This window comes from Oncorhynchus masou, chromosome 31 (genome assembly GCF_036934945.1).
Source record: "Oncorhynchus masou masou isolate Uvic2021 chromosome 31, UVic_Omas_1.1, whole genome shotgun sequence".
NCBI lineage: Eukaryota > Metazoa > Chordata > Actinopteri > Salmoniformes > Salmonidae > Oncorhynchus > Oncorhynchus masou.
This window is the reverse complement of record NC_088242.1, coordinates 37,593,688-37,619,404: the sequence shown is the minus strand read 5'-3', so window position 1 is coordinate 37,619,404 and position 25,717 is coordinate 37,593,688. Positions and strand designations below refer to the sequence as shown.

Here is a 25,717-nt window from a genome sequence, read left to right as displayed (position 1 = left end):
CCTGAGCATTGCCATGGTGAGCCTCTGGGGGAACATGTGGACGATGAGGGCCCTCAGGGTCTCCAGGCTGGTCAGCTCGTGGGTCAGGTGCACCCTCCTCATCTCCTCCCCCAGCTGGAGGAAGAGAATGCCTAAGGGGGAGGATGAAGGGAGTCAGGAGGAGAGGAGAGGGGAGGGGAGTGTCATTTGACTGTAGTGACTCAACAAACACATGCACATGCTGTACAGTCAGGTCCAACATTTTTGGCTAAGATGTCCTTGGTAAAGTTCATGATGCCGTTGACCGTAACAAGGGCCCCAGGACCAGTGGCAGCAAAATAACCCAATAACATCAAAGATCCACCACCATATTTTACAGTAGGAATGTGTCACAGCTGGTTCTTTTCTGCATATGCATCCTTCTTTCGAAGCAAAACCCGTGGCACGTGCACGGCCAAAGAGCTACTGTCTATTTTCCAGTCATCTGACCATAGCACCCTTTTCAATCCAAGTGCCAATGCCGTTTACCAAACTCCAGGCGTTTACATTTGTTGGATGACATGAAAATAGAACTCTTTGGACATGCACATCTGTGGAAAAAAATATACATATGCAGAAAAGAATCACAAACAGTGTGTTGGGAAAGTATTCAGACACCTTCACTTTTTCCACATTTTGTTACATTACAGCTCATTCTAAAATGGATTTAAATCATATGTTTTCGTCATCGATCCACACACAATACTCCATAATGACAAAGCGAAAACTGGTTTTTAGAAATGTTAGCAAGGAACAGATATACCCTATTTACATACAGGTAAGTATTCAGACCCTTTGTTATGAGACAAAAAATGGAGCTCAGGTACATCCTGTTTCCATTGATCTTCCTTAAGATGTTTCTACAACTTGATTGGAGTCCACTTGTGGTAAATTCAATTGATTGGACATGATTTGGAAAGGCACACGCCGGTTCATATAAGGTCCGACAGTTGACAGCGCATGTCAGAGCAAAAACCAAGCCATGAGGTCAAAGGTATTGTCCGTAGAGCTCCGAGACAGAATTGTGTCAAGGAACAGAAACATGTCTGCAGTATTGAAGGTCCCAAAGAACACAGTGGCCTCCATCATTCTTACATGGAAGAAGTTTGGAACCACCAAGACTCTTCCTAGAGCTGGCCAAACTGAGCAATCGGAGAAGAAGGGCCTTGGTCAGGGAGTTAACCAAGAACCCGATGGTCACTCTGACAAAGGTCCACAGTTCCTCTGTGAAGATGGGAGAACCTCTACCAATCAGGCCTTTATGGTAGAGTGGCAGACAGAAGCCAGTCATCAAAAAAAGGCAAATGACAGCCCGCTTGAAGTTTGCCAAAGGATTCTCTGGTCTTGATATTACCAAGATTGAACTCCTTGGCCTGAATGCCAAGCATCACGTCTGGAGGAAACCAGGCACCGTTCATCACCTGGTCAATACAATCCCTATTGTGAAGCATTTTGGTTGCAGCATCATGCTGTGGAAATGTTTTTCAGCAGCAGGGACTGGGAGACTAGTCAGGATCGAGGGAAAGATGAATGGAGCAAAGTACAGAGAGATCCTTGATGAAAACCTGCTCCAGAGCGTGCAGTACCTCAGACTGGGGCAAAAGTTCACCTTCAAACAAGACAACAAACCTAAGCACACAGCCAAGACAACGCTGGAGTGGCTTTGGGGCAAATCTCAATGTCTTTGAGTGGCTCAGCCAGAGCCCGGACTTGAATCTGATCGAACATCTCTGGAGAGACCTGGAAATAGCTGTGCAGCGACACTCCTCATCCAACTTGACAGAGTTTGAAAGGATCTCTAGAGAATAATGGGAGAAACTCCCCAAATAGAGGTGTGCCGAGGTTACAGCTGTCAAAGGTGCGCGAACAAAGTACTGAGTAAAGAGTACTTATGTAAATGTGATATTTATTTTATAGACATTTTTATAAATCTGCAAACATTTCTAAAAAACAGTTTTTGCTTTGTTGTTATTGGGTATTGTTTGTAGATTGATCTAATCTATTTAGAATAAGGCTGTAACGTAACGAAATGTGGAAAAGGTGAAGGGGTCTGTATACTTTTCGAATGCACTGTACCAACATTTACTGTAAAATATCATGGTGGTTCTTTGATGTTATGGGGCTATTTTGCTTCCACTGGTCCTGGTGCCCTTCTTAAGGCCAATGGCATTAATAACTTTACCCAGTACAAGGACATTTTAGACAAAAACCTGGTTGCCTCTGCCAGGCTGAAACTTTGCCGCAAGTGGATCTTCCAGCAAGACAATAACCCCAAGCACATATCAAAATCCACAAATAAATGGCTATTTGACCGCAAAATCAACATTTTGCCAGTCTTCGGAATTGAATCACATTGAAAAGCTGTGGTTTGAATTGAAGAGGGTTGTCCATAAGCGCAGGCGAATGACATCAAGGATCTGGAAAGATTCTGTATGGAGGAATGTTCTAATATCCCTCCCAATGTGTTCTCCAATCAAGTCATAAAGTCTCAGGGCCATTATCCTCGCAAAGTGAGGAATTGAAAGGTAGTGAAAAGAGGGGTGACAATAACTTTTACCCTTGTCTTTTAGAGAAAAAACAATATTACTTGTTCAACAAAATATCTCTCTTTGAGCAATTATTATCAGTATCAAATAATATCATTCCCCAATTTTTCTGAGCATACAATACATACAATATATTTATACAAAATATACAACCAACTTTTATTTCATGCAGTACACTTTGCTCATCTTTGTCAAGGGTGACAATAATTTGGGACCCGATTGTTCACGCCAACACTCACACACGGATCTTCTACACACAGGACAGAGGACAGAGATACTAATCTCACCTGAACGCCGGGGCTTTTTCAAAATGAATCTGTGACTCATTCGAAATAGAATCACGTACACATTTAGATCTGTAATTAGCCAAATATTGAGAATGTGATCCCGATGCCTCTCATGAATACGAATAGAACTCCCTTGAGAGCTAGCGAATCTGCAACCACAAAGATGGCACAGATGGTTGTTACGACTGTGGTTGATATGACCGTGAAATGACCCTGATATGACCATGGTTGTTCGGACCTGGCGCGCGGAGCTTGGCCTGGCTGGATGAGCGCGCCAGGGGCAGGCTCTGGCGGAGGCGGTTCATGCGGTTGAACCCGATGGGAACTTCGGCCTCAGACATGGTTTCCAGACTCTCAGCCGAGGCAAAGGATACTCTGCTGGCTTGGTCGGCTAGAGCCGTCTGGTTGGGGTTGGGCCGGATCGCACGGGGGGTGCGGGCCTATGGGATAGAGGGAGAGACAGATTGATACAATCAAAACGGCAAAACATAAAAAACACAACAGCAAAGTCACACAGCTGCAGTTAAATCACCACACACAAAACAACACAACCACTGCAAAAAAAGTCAACCACAAAAACACAGACAAGACAACAGAACCACTGCAAGAAAGACAACCAATAACACGAGATAAAACCACCAGACACAACACAAGAATCCCAGACAGAGAGACAAAACAGCATAGCAGTTTCCTCAGGATGAGACAACTGCATAAAACACAACGACGCAGCAGCCACCAAAACGGTTGCAAGAAACATATCTTACAAAGATTCCAGAAAATCTATTGACGTGTATATAAATATATATTATTAATGCTATGTAAATCATGTGGTCTTGAGTGTTTAATGCCAGATTCACCAGTATCAACTCCACAGAGAATTAGAGGAACCAAAAGAACACTAACGAACAAAGCTAAGGCTTCAGAATTCAGAACTTGTTCTCAACTAGCTTACCTGATTAAATAAAGGTGAAATAAACTAAAAACTTTAAAAAAAAACTTCACCTGCCCAATTTTAACCACGGAGGGAAGATGAAGCAGTGAGGAAATACGAGGAAATGGACCTCTCGTTACAGCAGCGCATTGCAGGAGTCGCTAGAGCAGGTTGTTTATAATGAATCCCTACGGACAGACATTTTCCAGCCCAAAGACTACACTAATGGGCTCTGACAGTTCTCTGTGAACACTGCTCACATTCACTTATGCATTTGTTGTCTTCCCAACCACCACAGTTGGGCTCGCTTTGATTTGTTGTGCCAGCAATAGGCACACCCAAGCTGTACATGGGGGTATACTCACACATACACACGCAAATACATACAAACACACACATGCAAATGCGCGCACACACACACAAATACATGCACATACAGAAACACACACTGTAGGTGAAGATGGACACACACACACACACGCTTGCACACACAAACACACACTTCTGTCATGAATTGAGTAGGATGACAGGTTGCAAGTTGGTGCCCTTCATTTGTGTTGAGATGTATGGCATGTGTGTGAGCCAGAAGCAGTGCACCTTCTGCTTCTAACATCCCACAAGCATCAAGCTGTTGAGCAAAGAAGTTGGTGGCACAAGGGAATTACAAAGTTTGTGGTTAGTCAGCTGTAGAGAGGAAGTAGGGAGCAGGGGAGAAAGTGAGAGGAGAGCGAGAGAGAGAGACAGAGAGAGAGAGAGAGAGAGAGAGAGAGAAAGAGAGAAGGGCAGAGGGAGGAAGCCTGAGACTGGGACTGGAAACATACAGCAAGGGAGGAGCGAAGGCGAGAGACGGAGAGAGAGTTTGAATGTGTAGCAAATAAGCATGTGCAAGTGTTTATGCAGGTGTTTGTGTGCGGGCCCATAAGAGCGCAATAGCCACTTGATGTTGAGCCCAAGTGAGGGAGACAAACAAAGAACGAGAGGAAAAGGCGTAAAGCACAATATGGTGGTTGACTTCCGCTCCACGCTTTCCTAATTAGTTCTCATTTCAGTGTGAAAGCAGCAGCTGTGGAGAGGCTCAGAGGGCAGGCCTTCTCTCCAGGTGTTCCTGGGAACCAGAGGACAAGCTTGGCTGCACTCTGTATGCCCACGTTTTATTCCCGCCGCGTCTGTCTACATTACGAGCTGACATTTTCACTGGGATAACGGTCAATAAACCTCTACACAACCATCCTCTTCCACAACACAATCCGAGGGAGGAGAGGGGAGGAATCGGGGAGGAACACCTGGGAATGTGGTTTCAAAAGTGAAAATCTCAGGGGAAATACAAAAAATGTTTTGGGGGGGGATGCCTGGAGATTTCGCAGTAGTGAATTCCTCGAGAGATTTTTTTCTCCCAATTTCACCCTTGCCCTCGACAATCATAAACAAGTTTCTACCTATGCAATCAAACTTTGATAGATACTCTAATAAAGGTCTCCTCCAATGAATAAATAACAACTGATTCCTGTCAGACCGTTATAAGTCAGTTTGGTTGTCGGAAACTGTTATGATCTGTTGTGACAGTGTTACGTCATTATGTCAACAGCCATTATGACTGCTGGAGAAGAACTAGTGTGTCCTGTTACCCCATGACCTCATCTATGTCTTATAAGGCCATTCTATCTAATGGATTTGCCCTTGGTTTATGACAGTGCTTCTCTCTCCTGACTCCTGCTAAGGCTCTGCAATCTTCACTGGAGATGTCATGGGCTTTTATAAAGCCATTTCTTTTATTACTGAAAATACAAAGACTATATTGCATCAAATATCATGCGGTCAGTGTTATCTGTGTCAATAAGAACTGTGCAGATGGATCACTCTTACATTGTGAGGAGAAAATACCAAAACAATACAATCTATGACACTGGACATCCACATAATCAGTATAACTGGAAATCAATCATTTGTCAAGTAACAGGCAACAAGTTTACTGATAAGTTTAGCAGCGAGAAAGTGTCACTCATTTGCACATTCATTTCTTACCTCTATGTTCAGCATCTTGGTCCTTTATTGCGGGTCTCTGAATGACTATACTGTATGTCTCCAACTGTCAACTGGCTAAAACAATTTATTCACAATCCTAGGTCTCTATCATTCACTTTACTGTGTCTCTACTGCCTCACGTCTCTACCAGAATGTCATCACGTTGGTATTATCTGTGCAGATGATGCCTTAGTCATCTCCCCCCCCCTCTCTCTCTGTCTCGCTCTCTCTCTCTCCCTACCCCTCTCTCTCTCTCTCCCTACCCCTCTCTCTTTCTCTGTCTCTCTCTCTCTCTCCCTCCCCCTTTCTCTGTCTCTCTCTCTCTGTCTATGTCTCTCTCGTCTTTCATGTACTGCTGTCTAGTTACATTGCCCTTGGTCTGTTTGACCATCCTTAAACTCACTATATTACTGTTCCCCTAAGTCCTGTCTATCCAAATGCCACTACCTCATCACAGATTTCTCACCACCGATTGGCTGGCTTTGTCAAAGTGGATTTTCTCAGATCAATGATGATTGACAAGGCAGCTGTGCACAGCTGTGCCACCCACGCCCCCTGAACCCCTTCCCCACCCCTGGTCCCCCCCCCTGTGGAACTCGGTCAACCCCCTCCTATTTGATGGGCATTAGCACCATGCAGTCCTGGCATACCGTTCCAGTGAGCTCTGTAATTGGGGGATGAGTACCATCTATACAACTACCTAAAAGTGAATACCAAGGAGTCACTCAATGGACATCCTGATGCGACAAATCCTAACGACAACTGAAGTCACATTTTCACTTAGCCATGCATTGATGTCAGTGGGAAGTTGCTTAACTGAACTGAATACAAAGCCTTGAAGAAGATGTTCATTGAAAAGCCATAGAAATAGTGTTGTAATGGACAATAAAGCAAAGTAGTGTATGCTTTGGAGTTAGGCTAGTCTTTGACCTCAGTGTCCTTGGGCTATGAGCACAGGTTTGACCTGCACAATCGAATCATATGATGTACAATGCAGTGGTGTAAAGTACTTAAGTAAAAATATGTTAAAGTACTACTGATGTCGTTTCGTTCATGATTTTACTATTTAGACTTTTGACAACTTTTACGAAACTACATTCTTAAAGAATACATACATTTTCCCTGATAACCACTCCTTGTGCAAAAATTGTATACATAAAGCCGATCTCTTCTCATATAACATTTATCTAATTACAGTTACATAACAAGATTTTTATTTTGCATCTCCAGTGTAAAAGAAGTCCTTAATAAGTTTTCATTAAATTATTAATTTAAGCACCAAACATTGTCTTTGTCTTGGCGGATCATAGTCAAGCACTTTGATAAGTGATTCTGACCACGTGCCACAGCATAAGGCAGTCGCTGGGGGAAACATGGCAGCCGCTGGCAATCTAAGCCTTTTAGGGCTGTAAAAAACACCATTCAGGCCATTCTCTGAGATATCTACTTTTGTCTACGTGAAACAGCGTTTTTGTTGTTGCTATTGCTATTGGTTTGTTTGTTTGTTTGTTTGTTTGTGTGTGTGTGTGTGTGTGTGTGTGTGTGTGTGTGTGTGTGTGTGTGTGTGTGTGTGTGTGTGTGTGTGTGTGTGTGTGTGTGTGTGTGTGTGTGTGTGTGTGTGTGTGTGTGTGTGTGTGTGTGTGTTCAACTGTGCTTCTTTGCTAACCCAGCTATTACATTTACATTACATTTAAGTCATTTAGCAGACGCTCTTATCCAGAGCGACTTACAAATTGGTGAATTCACCTTCTGACATCAGTGGAACAGCCACTTTACAATAGTGCATCTAAATCATTTAAGGGGGGGGGGGGGGTGAGAAGGATTGCTTTATCCTATCCTAGGTATTCCATAACGTCCTGAGAACATTTCTTTGTCAGTGCTTGGTGAGAGCATGGTTGTCCTATGTTTATTTTGCATACATCCTCTCACAACTTTCTGTGAATATTGCAGCAGGATAATTGCTTGGCATTGGAACATTCTCAGGACATTTACGGAACTTGTCAAAAAATCATAAATGTTTTGGTATGTCTTTACTTTAACAGAACATTTCCTAAAAGTTAAAACATACATTTCATTTAAATGTTGGTAATCTTCTAGCAACATTCTCCAATTGTTTTGATATTTGGAATGTTCTCAAATTGTTCCAAGAACTTTACGAAACAATGTTCTTCTGTGGGAATTCCAGTACTTCGGCAAAACATTACCTACAGGTTTCCTCATGGTTCTATTAAAAACGTTAGGAAAACGTTCCATAAAAACCTCAAAAATCTTTAGTAACGTTCAGAGAATGTTATAAGAATGTTCTTTGAAAAACATCAATTCTGTTCTCAGCATCAACAAAACTCTCTCTATCCTCTATCTTGTTAAGTGTTTTCAGGCGTGTTGGCCCACTAATCGGCCACACCTGATCTTAATGATTGCTTGTTTCCTTTGAAATGGAGTATGTTTGACTAAAATGAACAGCTTTGTATGCGTAAAAGAAACATGGCATGCTGGCTCCATCCTGGTGGCGCAGTGGGCGAATTTCATGGATAGAGAACAGAAGATTATAGGTTTGAATCTCACTGATGCCATTTCACAATAAAAAATGAATGCCTAAGGGAATTCATTTTCATGTGTCCAATTTGTGCTTGGATTTTTTTTTTATGTGTCCAAAATAAGCTAGCAATGTCATTAACAGTCCAGTCTTATTGAAACATAGAGTGAAAGTTTAAGGAAGTTATGAAAAACCTCCAAATAACCTATTATTTCCATTCTCAGAGCTTTAATAAAAACCACCCAAGAAAACTTTAAAGGGACCAGAGTAAAACGTTCTCAGAACCTCCCTGCAACCTAAAAATACACTTTTCCCAGAACAGGCAACACTTTCATGTGTTCTCAGAACATTTAAAAATGTTCCGTTTTACCGATCAAGGAATGTATGACTTTGTTCCCACAACCAATGTGAAACCAAAAACATATGTTCCCACAACTTCCAAGGAACCAAATGTGCTAGCTTGAAAGCCACTTACAGAATACCTAACAATAGCTCCTGCATTGAATCCATTTTCTTTGGTGAACAGCTCTGGATGAAAGGAGTCGAGCTCAAGGAATCCATGTACTTTAGGACACATGATTACTTCCCCTGGATCTGATGAATGACTCATTGTACATGTGAATACAGATAGTGTCACTGAATAGGAGCCTTTATGTGGTTCTAAGCTTATGTTATTCCCTTTGTAGTGCACTACTTTTGACCAGGGCCCATAGGACTCTGGTCAAAAGGAATGCACTATGTAGGGAATAGGGTGCCATTTGGAAAGCACCTCAACTATAGTATATAGACTTCCTAGCCTGATTCGGCAGTAAGGTTGAGGAGAGGAGACAATGGACTCCGATTATTTCCCCGCTCCAGACAGACAGAGGCCTATGAGGTGCAGACGACAGTACTAACGTTTCTATTAGCGAGGCTTAGATTTGCAAAGAGGGAGGGAATTATACAGTCCTCCATTCCTCTGTTGCTGCCTAGCAGTCTTCGCAGTCAAGAGGTGGAGAGAGGGCACTGCAAGCATTTGAATGCACGGCAGGGCCTTCCCTATGGAGAGTAGTTTAAACAGACGGACAGACAATCCCACCGTCTTGTCGGAGCATGTGGGAGAATTTGAGAAGGAGTTTTATTTTCCAGGTGTTGATGTGTGTGTGTATTTACAGTATGGGTCCATCCATGCTCTTCCATGTGAATGTAGGCATGTTTGTATGATAATCCGCAGGGTGTGTTTGTTTGCGCGTGCACATGCTCATTGTGGAGTGTAAGCAAGCCAATGAAACATCAAAAGAGACCAGCATGGGAATGTTACAAACACACACATCAACACACATTGAGACGCAAACACACACACAGACACACAGCGAGCGAAGAGCACCGCTGCAGAATAGTGAGAGCAGAGCAGAGCAGCAGACTACCCGACTCCCCGAGAGGAAGGGAAGACGAGTGATAACCAATCCCGTTAGAGCTGGGAGCCAACAGCAAACATGGGATTCAATAAAGCTAGTGTGTGTGACATTGAACGAGATAAGAGGGAAATGGACTGCTGGCATATGAGGAAACCACCAGCTATGTAATTGTGAGGGATGTATTGTATGACATGCAAGTTGATAAAGCAGGGATTGTAAATCCAAATAGGAAATGCGCATTTGTGACTAAATTATGAAATATTCTGTACATTTACAATGGAAATACAGTGGAGAGATTGTTACGCTAATGGAATGTGTGTAGAAGGCTTCTGTGTAGATGCTACACAGATACCTGACAGTACCATCCTACACTGTAAACTTTTGTTGGTCATCCATTCATTCTGAAACCATCAACTCGGCCCTTCTGGCAAATGTAGAAACTTGTAGTAGGAAAAACATGGGCTTCAAACATCCTGCCATCCCTTGTTCTTTCCTCTCTTCTCCTCTCCTGCTTTGTTCTTTTGTCAGCAACACACAGCAGTCAGATCTCTGTCATAGGGAATTATTCATATGTGACCTGTTTCAAGAAGCAAGGCATATGTCACACGTCACTACTTCACAGGATTGGCATTTGAACGTAATGTGTTTTCATTTATTTTTTTTTATCAAGATGCGTTTTTGGGCAGAAATGCCTACTGGAACACGTGAACTTTCATGTGCCTTAACACATTTTGTCAGAAAGTTGTTTTCATTGCAAGTTAAGCTAGCTAGCAAACGTTAGCTTGCTGGCTCGCTAGCTAATGTTACGTGTATCTCGGAAAGCCATTTGCATTGATAGTTATAGCTTAATGTTAGCTAGGTAGCTAACATTGAACCTAGTTGGTTAGCTTTAGCTACATGCAGATTCATACTACAGCTATGGGTTGGAATTATAGTTCATTGTTTAGCTAGCTAGCTAGTTACATGTCTAAACAAAAGACTCCACTTCACCAGATGATTACATGACCCGTCAAGTTAGCCAGGTGTGTCTGGGGGTGATTACGGCCATCTGTTGTCTTTCAATAACAACCCATCTATAGTATTTCTTTCACATGACCCATCAATTTAGACAGGTGTGTCTGGGTAAGCATCTAATAATTATAAACTATTTTATCTGAACACTTTCTATTTTTGATATTGCTATACTATGCAACTTTGCAAGTAACTATTTGACTGTACAGTTACACCTTCTGTATCTTGTACCACTTAGATTTCATTCAAAATAGTGTGTGTCTACCAGAGATGGTAATGTGAAGAACAAGATAAAGTGTATTTTTACCTGGATGTTTAGCACATGGCCTCACATGTGAGGGTGTGAACAATGCTGAATAGGTGTAGACAAAGAATCGTTATCCAGTAGGTGTACCAAAATATTCGAGGGCCATTTTCTCAAAGTGGGGCTGCAAGTTGATCAACTTTCAAAGCAGAATTACTTTCCCATTGTTCATCAACTGCAGTGTATGATATACCATTTTGTAGCTCTTAGTCTATACTTTTATCCAATGTAAAAAAACTAAATTTAAAATGTTGCTACATAAGACCAAATTGAGGCGGTTGGTCACATATGTATTGTAGCGTCACTTGCCCCCTCCATATGATAGGGCCTTATCTGATGAGGCAACAGAATCAGTAGCCCTTCCATTCCGCATGATCTGTATCAGCTTTACATAGTGACATTCCAGAATATGGGGGAAGCAATACACAGTGCCCACCTGGGTGATGCACGGCAGCCATATTGGGCCAGAAATGCGATTTGTGTCCACTAAGAGTACCTAAACCTTGTAGACAGAACTGTTCTACAGCCATGGTGATTTATAAGCAATGGAATGTAACCCCAACATTTTGCAAATCAGGCAAATTATTTACGTATTACATATATTTTTATATAAAATATTACATATTGATTAGGGTTATTCAAGGATGTCTGCTTTTGTAATTCTCTTTGGCCCAAATCCTAACTTGAGTTCCAGGCACAAGTTACTTTTCGCACAAATCTCCCATCGACATCAATGCATGATTTGCGAGATGAGCAATTTCAGCAAATGAATATCAAGTTAGGATTTGGCCCTTTATGAGGGACTCAAAACACAGCAGCAGATGTACTCCAACACCAGTCATACGTCTCAGTAGAGTGTGCCAACACTACAACACTCACATTGAGATAAGAGAAGCACAAAGATGCACACACAGATTATCCCATTCTAGACCAATCCACAGAGACAGTGACATAGATTCACATTAAAACACAAACTGACCTTGAAGCTCCAGTAGTTTGGCTGTTGCTAGGGGGAGAGAAAGAAAGAAAGAAAGAAAGAAAGAAAGAAAGAAAGAAAGAAAGAAAGAAAGAAAGAAAGAAAGAAAGAAAGAAAGAAAGAAAAAGAGTTAGATATGTTTCCATCCATTAAGCCGGACAACAGTTTGTCAGAGAGAGAGTTGGATGGGGAGAAATGTGTGAGATGGAGGAAAGGGCGGAGTGAGTGAGAAAGATCCATCTATCCGCTGCCAGTCAGACGTTTCAGAGATAACGTAGCTGTGACAAATAAAGTTGGGAAGGTTTGAAAGTATACTTCATCGGTGTAGAGAGAGGGAGAAGTTTAAGTCTTTCTGAAGACTAAAAAAGGAGAGGTATAAAATATCATCATATTTTTCTCTCCATCAGATCCAGTCCGAAAGTGAGGGGCTAATTATTGTGATGATAGCGCAGATTCATTTCCAATGTCCTTCAGTGCCATCATAATAGCCTTTTAATTGCTTGTAATTGCTTCCGAACAATTAATCAAATGTTTACCAGACACTACACCAGACACCCATACCAATAATACACCCACACCAGCTAGCTAGCAATTCAACTGACTGCCTACCATTCACACAATTAGCTGGCTCAAATTCAGGAGCGGATTAAAGTAATACACAGACACTGGATTGAAGAAGCTTGGCTTTTTAAGGGAATTTGGGCAGCCTCCAACACAGAGGGCAAAGTTCATTGAATCTATTAGTATGTATTTGGCTATTGTAACTGTGTGTAGAGTACTTGCGTCACAGTGTCAATGGTAGGCTATAACCATGAAACAGTCACAACATTATGAAGGCCTTGTGCCAGGGTGTCAAGTACACTATACTTTTTAGGTTAGTCTAAATTGGGGATGATAGCTGGCTAGTTTATCACTAATCTAAACAACTGGGTCGTTCTTAAATTGCAGTGGCATTTGGGCATGGAATTTGAGGAAAAGTTAACTTTGGGGGGGGGGGGTATGTCTTTTCATCAACTAATATGGCAGCTTAATGACCTTAAATATTTTTACCATTATGATAACACCATGCCACCAGTAGGATTAGTAACACCAATTACGCTAACACCAATGACAAATTTGAGGTCATTTAGGATTTTCTAAAGTGGCAATCATGGCCAAATACCAACCAAATCTCGCTTAGGGCCCCCAAAAGGTTAGAGCCGGCCCTGAATTGGCTAATACTTTTCTTAGTCAGGATCTGAGTTTAAGTGAGGTTCGAAGGGAAGTCTTAAGAAAGTTGAAGCTCATTTACTGCATTTCTATACAATGTTAAAACACTAGAATGCAATTTGGAGAACAGCAAAATTGAGCAAAAATTATCCCAGCCATTATCACATTGGTTGTTGTAACTTCATTCACCTCAGTCAATCTACAAACACATAGCCTATTAGCTATAGAATTAGCCACTACACATTAACTCACATTAACGCAGCGGTGGGATTAAAAAGTATTTTATTAACAAAAAATATACAAATACGTGTGCGTTACATTAAACATATTTTTGTGCAGTTTTAAAAGCTATAGTTACGACGTTTAGATACTGTAGCTGGCTAGACTAACTAACTACACTAATTTACCAAGTGACATACTGTATAATAACAGGAAAACTGCTGATGTAAAACCAAGTTTCAAAAATTGCATCTTGTGTATTCTACAATAAGTTGAGACCCCTCCCCCGATAACAGTTTGCCACTGGAAGGAATGGTCGAAGTCCTTCCATATCTTTGCAATAAGTGATTTTCAAGTTAATAGCACAAATTACATAAAACATAGGGACAAATATTACATTCTATTTCAATAGCCTTTTTTGTTTTAATTGATATATACAATATACAGTATGAAATACTATGTTTTCATTCTGGCTTTCAAAATAATAGATAAATATCCCTAAATGCCAAAAACATGTCACTACAGCTGTACTCATCATTACTCGGTTAAGACAATATGCTTGCCCTAAACAATGCATATACTTAAAGTTTTGCAGTATAAAGGACTTGCATTATGATTTGTGATTAAATAAACAGTTCAATATGAAAGGGAGAAAGTTAAAAACTGGGTGGTTCGAGCCCTGAATGCTGGTTGGTTGACAGCCGTGGTATATCAGACCATATACCACAGATATGACAAAACATTTATTTTTACTGCTCTAATTACATTGGTAACCAGTTTATAATAGCAATAAGGCACCTCGATGCTTTGTGCCCAATAAGAGCCCTTAGCCATATTATATTGGTCATATATCCCCCCCCCCCCCATGCCATATTGCTTAAATATACCAAGGCTTTCAACCAATCAGCATTGAGGGCTCGAACCACCCAATTTATAAAGGTGAATAATGCATGCTCTAGAATGTTGTTCAACCCCAATCAGGAACGTGGATTCAACAATGCCTTGTATATGTAACTATTTGTCAAGTGTTTTTCATGGCGACGGAAGCAAACACCACCGCAATTCAAGAATGACGCTGCTACATTCACATATATCATACTCAGGGTTGGGGAGTAACGGATTACATGTGGACCCGTTACATGTAATGGATAACCAAAACACTGTAACCGTAACCCGTTACGTTACCAGCTAAAATATTGTAATCGATTTAAAGATACTTTTTTTTAAACTAGATGATTACTTGTAGGATTACTTTTAAATTCAGAAAATTGGACACCTTTCTGTTTTCTCAACGACATTGAAATCATCATTGCAAGTTTAAGTTTGCTCCTCCTGAGCGAGTCTGACCACAAGTCAGAGTCCACTATGACACCGAATGCGTTTGATGGATCGCGGGAAAAGGGCAGGAATAGGCTTTTGTATGCTCCATTCCAAGCTACACTGAGTGCACAAAACATGTTTCATGACATAGACTGACCAGGTGAAAGCTATGGTCCCTTATTGATTTTACTTGTTAAATCCACTTCAATCAGTGTAGATTTAGGAGGAAACAGGTTAAAGAAGGATTTTAAAGCCTTGGGACAATTGAGACATGGATTATGTATGTGTGCCATTCAGAGTGTGAATGGGCCAGACAAAATATTCAAGTGCCTTTGAACGGGGTATGGTAGTATGTGCCACGCGCACCTGTTTGTGTCTTTCTTCATAATGCATTTGTATACATTACACAAACTACAATTTGTTGGGGCTAATGTTAGCTAGCTAGTTAGGTGTCTAATGTTAGCTAAGCTCGGTGTTAACATTAGGGTTAGGGGTTAAGGTTAGGGTATGGTTAAGGGTTAAGGTTAGGGCTAGTTTAAATGCTAGCTGTACTTAAAAGGTTAGGTTTAGGAGTTAGGTTAAAGGGTTAAGGTCAGGGTTAGCTAACATGCTAAGTAGTTGCAAAGTAACTAATCATCAAAAATGCTAAAGTTATCCATGATGAGATTCAAACACACAACTATTTTGTTATTTTGTTTGTTCTGTGTTCATTCATTAAATAAATAAGAATGTACGCATACCACGCTGCACCTTGGTCTCCTTCGTACGACGGACGTGACAGTGGCAACAGGGGAGTTTAGAAAGGAGGAACTCCCTTAAACATTTATTCCAAAGCTGGGGATCCTCACTGCAGCTTGTTGCAAGAGCACATTTTTCACTAGCTAGCTGTCCTCCAATCGCAAAAACATTTGTTTTCATTTTTTTTCACCTTTATTTAACCAGGTAGGCTAGTTGAGAACAAATTATAATTTACAGCTGCGACCTGGCCAAGATAAAGCAAAGCAGTGAGACACAAACAGCAACACAGAGTTACACATGGCATAAACAAACATACAGTCAATAATACAATAGAAAAAGTCTATATACAGTGTGTGCAAATGAGGTAGGATAAGGGGGGTGAGGCAATAAATAGGCCATAGTGGCGAAATTATTACAGTATGGCAAATTAAATACTGGGGTGATAAATGTGCAGAAGATGAGTGTGCAAGTAGTGGTACTGGGGTGAAAAGGAGCAAAATAAATAAAATAAATAACAATATGGTGATGAGGTAGTTGGATGGGCTATTTACAAATCGGCTACGTACAGGTGCAGTGATCTGTGAGCTGCTCTGACAGCTCACAGAGCTTAAAGCTCGTGAGGGAGACATGAGTCTCCAGCTTCAGTGATTTTTGCAGTTCGTACCAGTCATTGGCAGCAGAGAACTGGAAGGAAAGGCGGCCGAAGAAGGAATTCGCTTTGGGGGTGACCAGTGAAATTTACCTGCTGGAGCGCGTGCTGCGGGTGGATGCTGCTATGGTAACCAGTGAGCTGAGATAAGGTGGGGCTTTACCTAGATGACCTGGAGCCAGTGGGTTGGCGGCGGATATGAAGCGAGGGCCAGCCAACGAGAGCATACAGGTCGCAGTGGTGGGTAGTATATGGGGCTTTGGTGACAAAACGGATGGCACTGCATCCAATTTGCTGAGTAGAGTGTTGGAGGCTATTTTGTAAATGACATCGTCGAAGTCAAGGATCGGTAGGATAGTCAGTTTTACTAGGGTATGTTTGGCAGCATGAGTGAAGGATGCTTTGTTGCGAAATAGGAAGCCAATTCTAGATTTAATTTTGGATTGGAGATGCTTAATGTGAGTCTGGAAGGAGAGTTTACAGTCTAACCAGACACCTAGGTATTTGTAGTTGTCCACATAGTCAGAACCGTCCAGAGTAGTGATGCTGGATGGGTGGGTAGGTGTAGGCAGCGATCGGTTGAAGAGCATGCATTTAGTTTTAATAGCATTTAAGAGCAGTTGGAGGCCAGAGTTGTATGGCATTGAAGCTCGTCTGGAGGTTAGTTAACACAGTGTCCAAAGAAGGGCCAGAAATATACAGAATGATTGATAGGCAGCTTAAACTCCTTCATTTCAATTTAAGTAACCTACTGTTTTTATCTGGGATTCAAATGCACTGTATACAAAAAAATTCAATGTTTTTTCATGTGCATATCACAAATTTCCAATAAGCAATTTGTGTCTATTTCACAATAATCTGTGATACTGGGTTGGATATACATAGCGAATTGAGGTGAATCACACTGCTGCTCTGTCATCAAGCTATCTGCACCGTTCAGATTGTGGTTGTTGTGGATGGCTGTTCCTAATTGTACATGCATATTTGAACCCAATAATGGTTGAATTGAAGACGTTTAAGCTGCCTATCGATCATTATATTTGCGACTAGAGGAGACCTAGCTAGTGAAAAATGTGCTCTTGCAACAGCTGCAGTGCAGATCCCAGCCTGTGGAATAAAATGTTTAAGGGAATTCATCCTGTCTAAACCCCACGTGGTGTTGTGCTCCATACTGTCAAAAGTAGTTTCTTTTAAGAAGACCACAAGTAGAGCTTTTATTTCTCAATCTTATTTGTGCTGATTCCCTCCAAAAATGCCCATATGCTTAATTAACAGACACATGCTCAAACTTGTGTACTATTAAACATCTGCAAATGATCAAGATATCAAAGTGTCACCAACCAAATGTAAACAATAGGCCTACAGTATAGCAAATGCAGAATACTGCGCTCATTTTTCACATGCAAATAGCACTTTTCCCAAAAGCAGCATTTATTTTTCAACTCGAAGGCATGAGCCCAATTAGTCCTCCATGACGACAAAATCATAAACAACAGAGTAGGGCTGGCTAATAAGTCCTTCCTTTTCGGCTTACGCTCAGGTAAAACAATTTAGCTAATCTATATTTCCATATTTCCAAGTCCTATTCTTGAAGATCAAGGGGTATAACATTAATTGCAATGACTGGAAATCTGACAAAATCAGTTTTTTGTTTTATATGAAGGTATAGTCTAATCACATTACTATCTGTGGTAGAAGCCTACAGAATCAACCCATTGAGTGAATTGTAACATCCATTTATGGCCAGCTATGTCAAATCTAACATTGATTTATCCTGCAATAGATAACTCTTGAGCAGGTTGACGTTTATTGGGATGAGTCATGTCCTTGAGGCAGAACTGACTCCGCTAGATGGGCAAGCTGCAAAGTCAAAATTGTCCTACACTGGTTTGAGAAGAAATATTCAATGAGTTCCTACCCTCTGTTGAGAGAGGATGTGGAGGAGAAAAGCTGGATGAGGATAGACAGAGCAGAGCATAGGCAGGAGGGGAGGAAGATACGAATTGGGGATAAAAAACCAACAGAACAGAGGCCTGCGGGCTCCTTTGACCCAGATACATAGAGCATTGTGTGTCCTGCAGGCTTCTGTCCGAGTCGGAGCTAGCAATCATGTGTCTACCTGAACATTTGTCAGCCTGCACGGCCGTACTACCACCAATCAGACCCCATTCTATTGGCCATGCCTCGACACAAGGCTCTTCTTGACAAATGTCACTAAGACCCCTATTTTAGGGATTCTATTTCCTCACCTCTCTTGTGTTTTTCTGTTTAAATTGTGTTTTATTGAATTGTATTACCCTATAACTATACTGTATATCAGTGTCTACTTTGTACATGTTTTACTTAAACTTGAAATTGAAGTGTGATGTGGAGAATAGTTGCTCACATGGTTTGTTTTGGATGTCATGTATGTGTCCTACTGTGTATATCTACTTGGAGGACTGGGACGCTGCTTGCATCTTGAAGAAGATCTCTCTTGAACACTCTACTCCTAACCATATGCTGAATTCCAAATCAATCCCTACCCCCTAGGGAGTAGGTGCTATGGTCAGATGTGGAACTCAGCATACACATCTACCTGAACTCAACACATACTCACTACCACCTACCGCTAGACGCACATACTCTACTCAACTCCACCCGCTAACAGACCAGTAGACTTATGCATATGCATCCTTTTGAAAACATTCTCCCAAATCCCATTCTTTTTCTATTCATGTCTTCATCCACCTTTCTGTCTTCACCCCTGCCCACCTCAGCCTCCCCTGCCCACCTCTCCTCCAATATGCACTAACAAGAGGGCGTTTCAGAACATTACATTTGCCCCACATACAATAAACCCAAGCCCCTATGCACCGTGACACAATGCCCATATGGGCTGCCATATTTCTTAATCACACAAGCTGAATCCCACGATGGACATGTACTGAGAGAGAGAGAGAGAGAGAGAGACGCATGCCTGACCTGCATGCCAAGCAGCTAATTTCTCTCTCTCTCTCTCACTCTCACACACGCACGCACACACACACACACACACACACACACACACACACACACACACACACACACACACACACACACACACACACACACACACACACACACACACACACACACACACACACACACACAGTCCCCCTCCTAGACACTGCGGCACCACATCCACACCTGGCCAACACCTGCATGCCAGTACCACCCCGGAACGAGCCAGCCAAAACACACCACACACATATCATACACACACTCACACACCCGTCCTCTGATCCCTGCAGAAAGCAGGGAGTAGAGGAGAGGCATACCCATTACATCATGTCTTACCTGCACTGGTCTCCCCTACACACTCACAGACTCATACAGACACTTGCTGATCATGGTCACATGCACACACGCATGCACGCAGTCAGGTACAGATACAGCTCTCTTGCACGCGCTCTCTTTCTCCCTCACCCCTTTCTGTCTATCCTTTTCTCCCTCTCTCTGCATCACATGAGGCAGCAGAATGTCATCTATCCCACAGTAACACCAGAACAGACAGGATTCTGCACGTCTCCATTAAATAATGAAAGGGAGAACTGGTACCGTTGTTGCTACTTATCGAGCCTGCTACTGGTGACTGGTGGTGGTTCATCGGTTCGCATGCTGCTCCACATGCCTCCCTCTCCTTCCTCCTCCTCCCTCTCCATTTTCTGACGGCATTCGCTCTGTTCTCCCACGAGCCCCCGAGGAATCAGTAAATCCCAGGCAGTGTTGGTCTGGTTATATACAAAGTAGAGCCAAGCAGAGTAGAGTGTCCTCTCTCTCTCTGTCTCTATACCACTACAGCCCAATCCCAGTTTCAGCCTTTCTCTCACAACTCATTCCTCTCTGTTTCTCTCCCTCTCTCTGCTGCTGCCATCCGTACTCTCTTCCACTCTCTCTTCTTGCCTAGGCATTACCAGCCATATGATATCATTGACTTCCTTATATGGGAATGGGGGTTGCCATGGAAACCACGGACTCCACCTGTTTCTCTCTTTATTTGTCCTTCCATCTCTCCCTCTTTTTCTCCCTCTTTCTCTCTCTCTCTCTCTCTCTCTCTCTCTCTCGCTCGCTTGTGTGCAGAGATAAATGGCTGTGCCAGGGTAAATACACAGAGCAAATGAAAAGCTGGGGAGGAAAGAGAGAAGTGGTTGGAGGGATACTTGGCCCGATGGAGGAGAGAGTGTGGAGAGACGACAGAATTCTCAGGGAGGGGATGGAGGTAGAGGGATGGAGGGATCAGGACAGAGGGATGGCAAGGGATAAGGGTATATACAGTATCTCTATTTGTCCTTCCTATCTCAAATCTCTGTTTCCATCTCCCTCTCCCTCTGACACTTTCTGATAACTCTACTAGCCAACGATGTCATGATGAACTGATGAATTGACACCTGGATACTCCTGTGGTTCTCAACTGCTTTTGTACCTGGGGTGGGCAATGGCTATGGCCAAGGTAGATCTTAAAGAAATTGATAAGTAATATAATTTGTCACCATATCCTTTACACCAATTCTTTCACAAAGTGAAAAGAGATCAGGGTAGATGCTGGGGGGTTGATTCTGGCCATGGTGTTGAGAGTATTGAGATGTTACCTGCTGTTGGCGGCCACAGTTAGGTGAGCCCTGGCCCTGAGACATACAAGGGCTGGCCGGGTACTTCTGATTCTTCTGGAGGTCCATGAAGGCTCCGCGCTGGCGCTCTATGTCAGCCTTGTGAAGGTTCGTAAGGGCCTCCAGGCTCTTGGCAGCGATGTCGTTGTGGCGTTGGCGGTCCCCCGAGGTGGGCGCCTGCCCCCCGTTGTTGTTGTCAGGGAAACGACGCGTGCCACCGTGGCCCAGGGTGTGGTACTCCCGCGGGAACTCGGCATCCCCAGCGGAGATCTTGTGACCCTTTCTTCTATCCCGGCCTGAAGGGGTCAAAAGTGAGGAAACATGGGCCAGGGGTTGGATTGGAGAGAGGAAGTGAAAGGTGAGAAAATGTGCTCTGGTTATACATAGATTTAATAACATATGCAAAATATTTTATATCATCATTACTTTTTCATAAAGGTAAATACAGGATAGATATTGCTGTATGTATGTTGGGTGTTAGAGGAGGAGATCACTGGAGGCTGCTGAGGGGAGAACGGCTCATTACAATGGCTGGAACGAAGCGAATGGAATGGCATCGAACACCTGGAAACCGTGTTTAATGTATTTGATTCCATTACACTGATTCCGCTCCAGTCATTACCATGAGCGCGACCTCCCCAATTAAGGTACCACCAACCTCCTGTAGAGGAGCTGCTTGGAGAGATAGGACTCTCTCAGAGCCATCTGACATGTACGTATGATCCAGTCATTGGCTACCGATAATCCCCGAGCCAAAGGAAATCTCATTCAGCTAAACACACACACACACACACACACACACACACACACACACACACACACACACACACACACACACACACACACACACACACACACACACACACACACACACACAAACAATATATATCTATAGCCCCAACAGCTGTAGCATCTGCCAAAGCCCACAACAGTCAAGCCTATCTTGTTGGGGCCTCAAGGGGACACTACTGTCACAGGGTGAGGTCACAAATCTTGGCGATGACAGCAAGTTTGTCACCATTGCTTGTCAGGACCATTCGGTGTTAGAAGCCGTGATTGGTTGTGAGCTGTTCCTTCAGAGCGCCACCTTCTGGCCATGGAGATATATAGCTTGAATAAATTGACCAAGGATGGTCACTAAAGGAGCTAAATGAGCTGCCTAGGGAAACCCAGTGAATGTCCCTTTTCAGAACATCCATAGTAACTAGATCTGCTGGCTAGGCAGTACCAGACCGTAGAAAATAGCTTTTCCACCGTCTCCCGTGAATTGAATGGGCAGAGCATGAGAGAGAGAGAGAGAGAGAGAGGGAAAGAGAGAGAGAGAGAGAGAGAGAGAGAAACAGAGAGAGAGAGAACGAGAGAGAGAGAGAGAGAGAGAGAGAGAGAGAGAGAGAGAGAGAGAGAGAAACAGAGAGAGAGAGAACGAGAGCAGGCACGTGAAGTCCCACACACACGCGCATACACAGGCTCTTCCCACGCAAACTCTCCATCTGCAACCGCAGCTGTGCATCCAGAATTGGACGCAATACAGTCCACCAATCAACTCATAAATAAAGGAGAAAACGATCCATGTCAGAGTACATGATCAACCATAGCAGTGCATGCGTCAATGCATTATTTCAAAATGTTACATAAGCCGTTGAGCCGTTAACCATTCAGTGTTGCACTCCCCTCTGTTTTGGCACGTCGGCCTACAGTATCTAAACAGCTGAAAGCACTGAATCCATACAGTAAATCAAATGTCTTATGAACACGCTGATAGAGGGATCCATATTGATCTTCTGCAGTTTAGCCCCATTACTTAGTCTGTGGAGAGGCAACTCTACATGTGATTATCTCAAGGTTAGAGAGCCACAGCCACACAGCTGTTAAAGTTCTCCGAACGCCACACATGTTCTTAAGGTAAATACAGTCAAGGGCTGGTGCCCTGCACCCAGTTTAAAGGGATATTTCACTCAAAAACACTCTTCAGCATTTTGTTCATTAGTCCACAATTCCCCAAAATCGTGCATGTCAGCAGTCTATTTTTTTGTTGTTAAAACGTAGAAGATGTTCAGTACATAGCAATCACTGTGATGATGCTTTTTGCAGTGTTTCTTATGATTGATTTGGTTTCAGATGTAAATCTTGTGGTGGAGTAGGGCAGGGATCCAGGGATTCCATGATGCAGCCATGACAGCAAAAGATCTGTTAGAGGAGACAGGGAAAATCTATCGTAGGCTGAAGGTTTTCTAATGGAACATGTGTGAAGCCAAAGGCATATTTTCACATCGATTGGACAAAATAGTATTGACAGTTCTATTCTATTCTTCAAGTGATGTGAATAGATGGCATATTCACTTTTAATTTGATATTCAAATCATATTAATATAACAAATGACATTTGCAATGAAACCAGTTCAATCCATCTATATACAAGGAACCTTGTACCTCCCCCGTGCTTTTCCACCCCCTGACATGGCAGTATAACTCACAGCAGCGGGATTCTTAATGACCCGTCACCTCCAACACAGGTCCCTTCCTCACCTGTTATTAGAAATGTTACGGGAACGTTAATTACTCCATTAATACTGGTGACGAACATCCTTTTAATTTCTCCGACTCACACTGCTGAATCTTTTATGTCAACTTTTGTCACTGTAGTGGGAGGCCATCGCTCTCCTTCACCCCTCCTACTCTCCCTCTCTCCTCGACCTATCTTGTCCATAAAGTGTCGTCATCCCGGTACAGTTTGTGAGGCGGCCGGAGATTCATCATCGGAGCTAGTGTTCATTAGAGTTAAAGCGGAACTTAAGACGCGGTGAGTGATAGTCATTGCCCGGGCGCCGTCGTATTTCAGCCAACCTGGAGTCTGGACAAATTCCAAATGGCTTGGCTCAAGGCTGTGGCCAAACATTTCTCATTATGGGGCAAACACAACAACCTTGGTCGCTGCTGACATGGGAGGTGTGACAGAGGCCATTTTTTTTAAGATGGTTTCCTCACACTGACTCCTGGTTATTTCTGCTCCGCTCTGGGAGTGGTAAGTTTGTGTTATGGCCAAGTTCTATCAAAATGATTTCATAGCTCCTTCCCTCCTTAAAGTAATCACTTCTTTCCTTCCTTCCCTCCTTTCCACCTTCCTCCCTATCAACTCCAAATCAAATCAAATCCAATTTTATTTGACACATACGCATGGTTAGCAGATGTTAATGCGAGTGTAGCGAAATGCTTGTGCTTCTAGTTCCGACAATGCAGTAATAACCAACGAGTAATCTAACCTAACAATTCCAAAACTACTACCTTATACACACAAGTGTAAAGGGATAAAGAATATGTACATAAAGATATATGAATGAGTGATGGTACAGAACGGCATAGGCAAGATGCAGTAGATGGTATCGAGTACAGTATATATATATGAGATGAGTAATGTAGGGTATGAAACATTATATTAAGTGGCATTGTATAAAGTGGCTAGTGATACATTTTTTACATCAATTTCCATCAATTTCCATTATTAAGTGGTTGGAGTTGGGTCAGTATGTTGGCAGCAGCCACTCAATGTTAGTGATGGCCTTGAGATAGGAGATGTTTTTCAGTCTCTTGGTAACTGCTTTGATGCACCTGTACTGACCTCGCCTTCTGGATGATAGCGGGGTGAACAGCCAGTGGCTCGGGTGGATGTTGTCCTTGATGATCTTTATGGCCTTCCTATGACATCGGGTGGTGTAGGTGTCCTGGAGGGCAGGTAGTTTGCCCCAGGTCATGCGTTGTGCAGACCTCACTACCCTCTGGAGAGCCTTACGGTTGTGGGCGGAGCAGTTGCCGTACCAGTCGGTGATACAGCCCGACAGGATGCTCTCGATTGTGCATCTGTAGAAGTTTATGAGTGCTTTTGGTGACAAGCCAAATTTCTTCAGCCTCCTGAGGTTGAAGAGGCTCTGCTGCGCCTTCTTCACAATGCTGTCTTGTGTGGGTGGAACAATTCAGTTTGTCCGTGATATGTACTCCGAGGAACTTAAAACTTACTACCCTCTCCACTACTGTCCCGTCGATGTGGATAGGGGGGTGCTCCCTCTGCTGTTTCCTGAAGTCCACAATCACCTCTTTTGTTTTGTTGACGTTGAGTGTGAGGTTATTTCCCTGACACCACACTCCGAGGGCCCTCACCTCCTCCCTGTAGGCCGTCTCGTCGTTGTTGGTAATCAAGCCTACCACTGTAGTGTCGTCCGCACACTTGATGACTGAGTGGGAGGCGTGCATGGCCACACAGTCATGGGTGAACAAAGAGTACAGGAGAGGGCTCAGAACGCACCCTTGTGGGGCCCCAGTGTTGAGGATCAGTGGGGTGGAGATGTTGTTACCTACCCTCACCAACCTTCCTTCCTTCATTTACTCCCTCCCTAAGTTGGTCGGCGGTCACTGATGTCAGCCATATTACTTTCACAACTTGATATCGCACAGCTATCTCCGCTTTCTGACAGCCTCCGGTTCAAACATTTTCTTGCTGAACCATGGACATACTAGCCTGGTCCCAAATCTGTCTGTGCTGTCTCGTCAAATGTTTGCAAGGCAGCACAAACAGATCTGGGACCAGGCATCGACACACTGCTTCCTTCCACCCAACAGCTGGACTGCAGACAGTTAGAATTCAGTTAGCTCTTCCTGTTTTTGAAGAGCTTGGTTACTGGAAGAGCATGACTGACCCTTCAGAATAGCACTGGAAACATAGGGGATTGAACCCTACCGACTGCACTGTTTAATTCTAGTAATGTGAATGGAGGGTTTGACATGTTAACCATTAGTAATGCAAATAGGAAAATAATAGATTATCAATGTTTTGGGTGCTGGGTCCAGAGTACAGGATATTGAAACAAATCTGTCATCAAGTACAGACAGTCGTGTTTGTCTGCATGTATCATTCAGAATTATGAAGAGCACGAA

General features: G+C 42.9%; 1 protein-coding gene across 4 annotated transcripts in view; it reads right to left on the bottom strand.

Annotated features, from left to right (window-relative positions):
- LOC135523907 (SRC kinase signaling inhibitor 1-like) overlaps positions 1 to 21,072 on the bottom strand; it is a 39,760-nt gene extending 18,688 nt beyond the window's left edge. For 2 of the 4 annotated variants that reach the window (XM_064950923.1, XM_064950924.1), the window contains exons 1-4: positions 20,774 to 21,072; positions 12,032 to 12,058; positions 3,090 to 3,291; positions 2 to 131 (exon numbers count right to left, since the gene is read on the bottom strand). In XM_064950923.1, coding sequence (XP_064806995.1) covers positions 2 to 131; positions 3,090 to 3,291; positions 12,032 to 12,058; positions 20,774 to 20,860 — 446 coding nt within the window. In that variant the 5' untranslated portion in view covers positions 20,861 to 21,072. Of the gene's footprint in view, position 1; positions 132 to 3,089; positions 3,292 to 12,031; positions 12,059 to 19,742; positions 19,825 to 20,773 lie in introns of those variants that run through there. The other 2 variants (XM_064950921.1, XM_064950922.1) reach the window with 2 other exon arrangements.
- Between the last annotated feature and the right edge of the window lie 4,645 nt (positions 21,073 to 25,717).